This window comes from Rhagoletis pomonella, unplaced genomic scaffold, assembly GCF_013731165.1.
Source record: "Rhagoletis pomonella isolate Grant_MI unplaced genomic scaffold, Rhpom_1.0 Rhpom_scaffold_00003, whole genome shotgun sequence".
Classification (NCBI taxonomy): Eukaryota; Metazoa; Arthropoda; class Insecta; order Diptera; family Tephritidae; genus Rhagoletis; species Rhagoletis pomonella.
Window position 1 is genome coordinate 20,656,299 of NW_023458557.1, and position 1,510 is coordinate 20,657,808.

A 1,510-nucleotide genomic window follows, 5' to 3' on the forward strand; every position below is an offset into this window, starting at 1 on the left:
GGCAACACTCGATTGATTTGACAGCACTTGCAGCAAAAATGAAAATCTTTTTTTTTCTTTTGTATGCTGATCAATTTGGTATAGACTTTTAATGTTATTGTAGGCTTGGTTGATCTATCATGTGCAAGTGCAAATGAAAACTCTCGGTTTCTGCTTCACTTTATGCCCAACGTTTCGCTAACGTTCTTAGCTTCATCAGGGGCGGAAATCTTTATTGAAAAAACAACAAAAACATTTTTACAATTATAAAACATTAGACAAAAACAAACATATTTTATATGACAATCACATTTGTTGTGAGGAGTTGAAATTTATATCTATAGTGTGTATGAATATACATGTATACCAAAAACTAACAAAACTTACAAGCAATAATAAGTGAACACTTGTCTTAAAAACTATTCATCGGTACCAGCTGCTTGGGGTACACTTGTCGTACTGACTGTGTTTTGTAAACACAGTAAATAAGTAGCCGCAATGTCGTTAGTGTCTTCTTTCTTGTTGACTGTTCTTTCTCTTTTTTGCATTATGCGGAGGCTCTCTAGCGTGTATCGTATTTTTTCTCTGTTTTCTCTGTCTAATATCTTTGTATTAGCTAGGTCAGCTGTGTGACCGCTCGTTAGTATATGTTGTGCTAATGCCGTGTTATTTTTCTTTTTTCTTATATCCGCATCGTGTTCTGATAATCGTGTGCTTAGTGATCGCTTTGTTGTCCCTATGTAGATTTTGTTGCGCTCTTCGTTTTGTTTACCTTGGCATTTTATTTTGTATACAATGTTGCTTTGTTGTTGCGGTTCAATCGGACTTTTTGTTCTTGTAAATATCGTTGACAAAGTGCAATTTGACTTGTATGCTAGAGTTATGTTTGGCTTGTTTTTCTTTATCGTTTGGGGAAGTTTGCCGGTCAATTTGGGGACATATGTGACACTATAGAATTGTTTTGTCTCAGTGTTTGCTACTGCGGAAGTGTTATTGTGCTGCTTGTTTATTTTCATGAGTGCCTGTTCAATTAAATTTTTAGTCATGTGTATCGGATAGTTGTTACGTTTGAGTATCTCATGTATTTTCCCTACGTTTTCGTCTCTAAACCTTTGGTGACTTATGGTAGGTATTTTCGTAACAAGATTTCTCGCGGTGTTGATTTTGTATTTCAAAGGTTGAGCAGATAGGAAGTTTATTATGCGTCCCGATGAAATGGGTTTGGAGTACCAGTTAAGTAATATTTTCTCCTTTTCTCTGTGGATACGAACGTCTAAAAAGGGTATGCTGAGGTTTCTCTCTGTTTCCATTGTAAATTGCAGCTTTTCATGATACTTGTTTATAGTCTTTAAAATTATTTCTACGTCGTTTCGTCTAACAATTGCAAAGACGTCGTCCACATATTTCACTATGAGTTTGATTTTTATATTATGCAGCCCCTTTAGTTCTGTTAAAGTTTTATCCAGCAGGTCATCCATGATTATGTCTGCGATTGTAGGTGATAAAGGGTTACCCATTGGCATTCCGAATG

At 35.6% G+C, this 1,510-nt stretch overlaps 2 protein-coding genes across 3 annotated transcripts in view; both read right to left on the reverse strand.

The window, feature by feature from the left end:
* LOC118735061 (cAMP-dependent protein kinase catalytic subunit 1) overlaps positions 1-1,510 on the reverse strand; it is a 72,973-nt gene that overhangs the window by 29,999 nt on the left and 41,464 nt on the right. The window lies entirely within an intron of this gene.
* On the reverse strand, positions 28-1,503 carry LOC118735060. The gene is made up of 2 exons (XM_036464657.1): positions 367-1,503; positions 28-209 (listed from the first exon to the last, which is right to left on the reverse strand). The coding sequence occupies exon 1, from the start codon at positions 1,500-1,502 to the stop codon at positions 399-401; it is 1,104 nt and encodes a 367-aa protein (XP_036320550.1). The 5' UTR covers position 1,503; the 3' UTR covers positions 28-209; positions 367-398.

Excerpts from the sequence above, each read along its gene's own strand:
- LOC118735060 (XM_036464657.1), bottom strand. The coding sequence starts at position 1,502 with ATGCCAATGGGTAACCCTTTATCACCTACAATCGCAGACATAATCATG.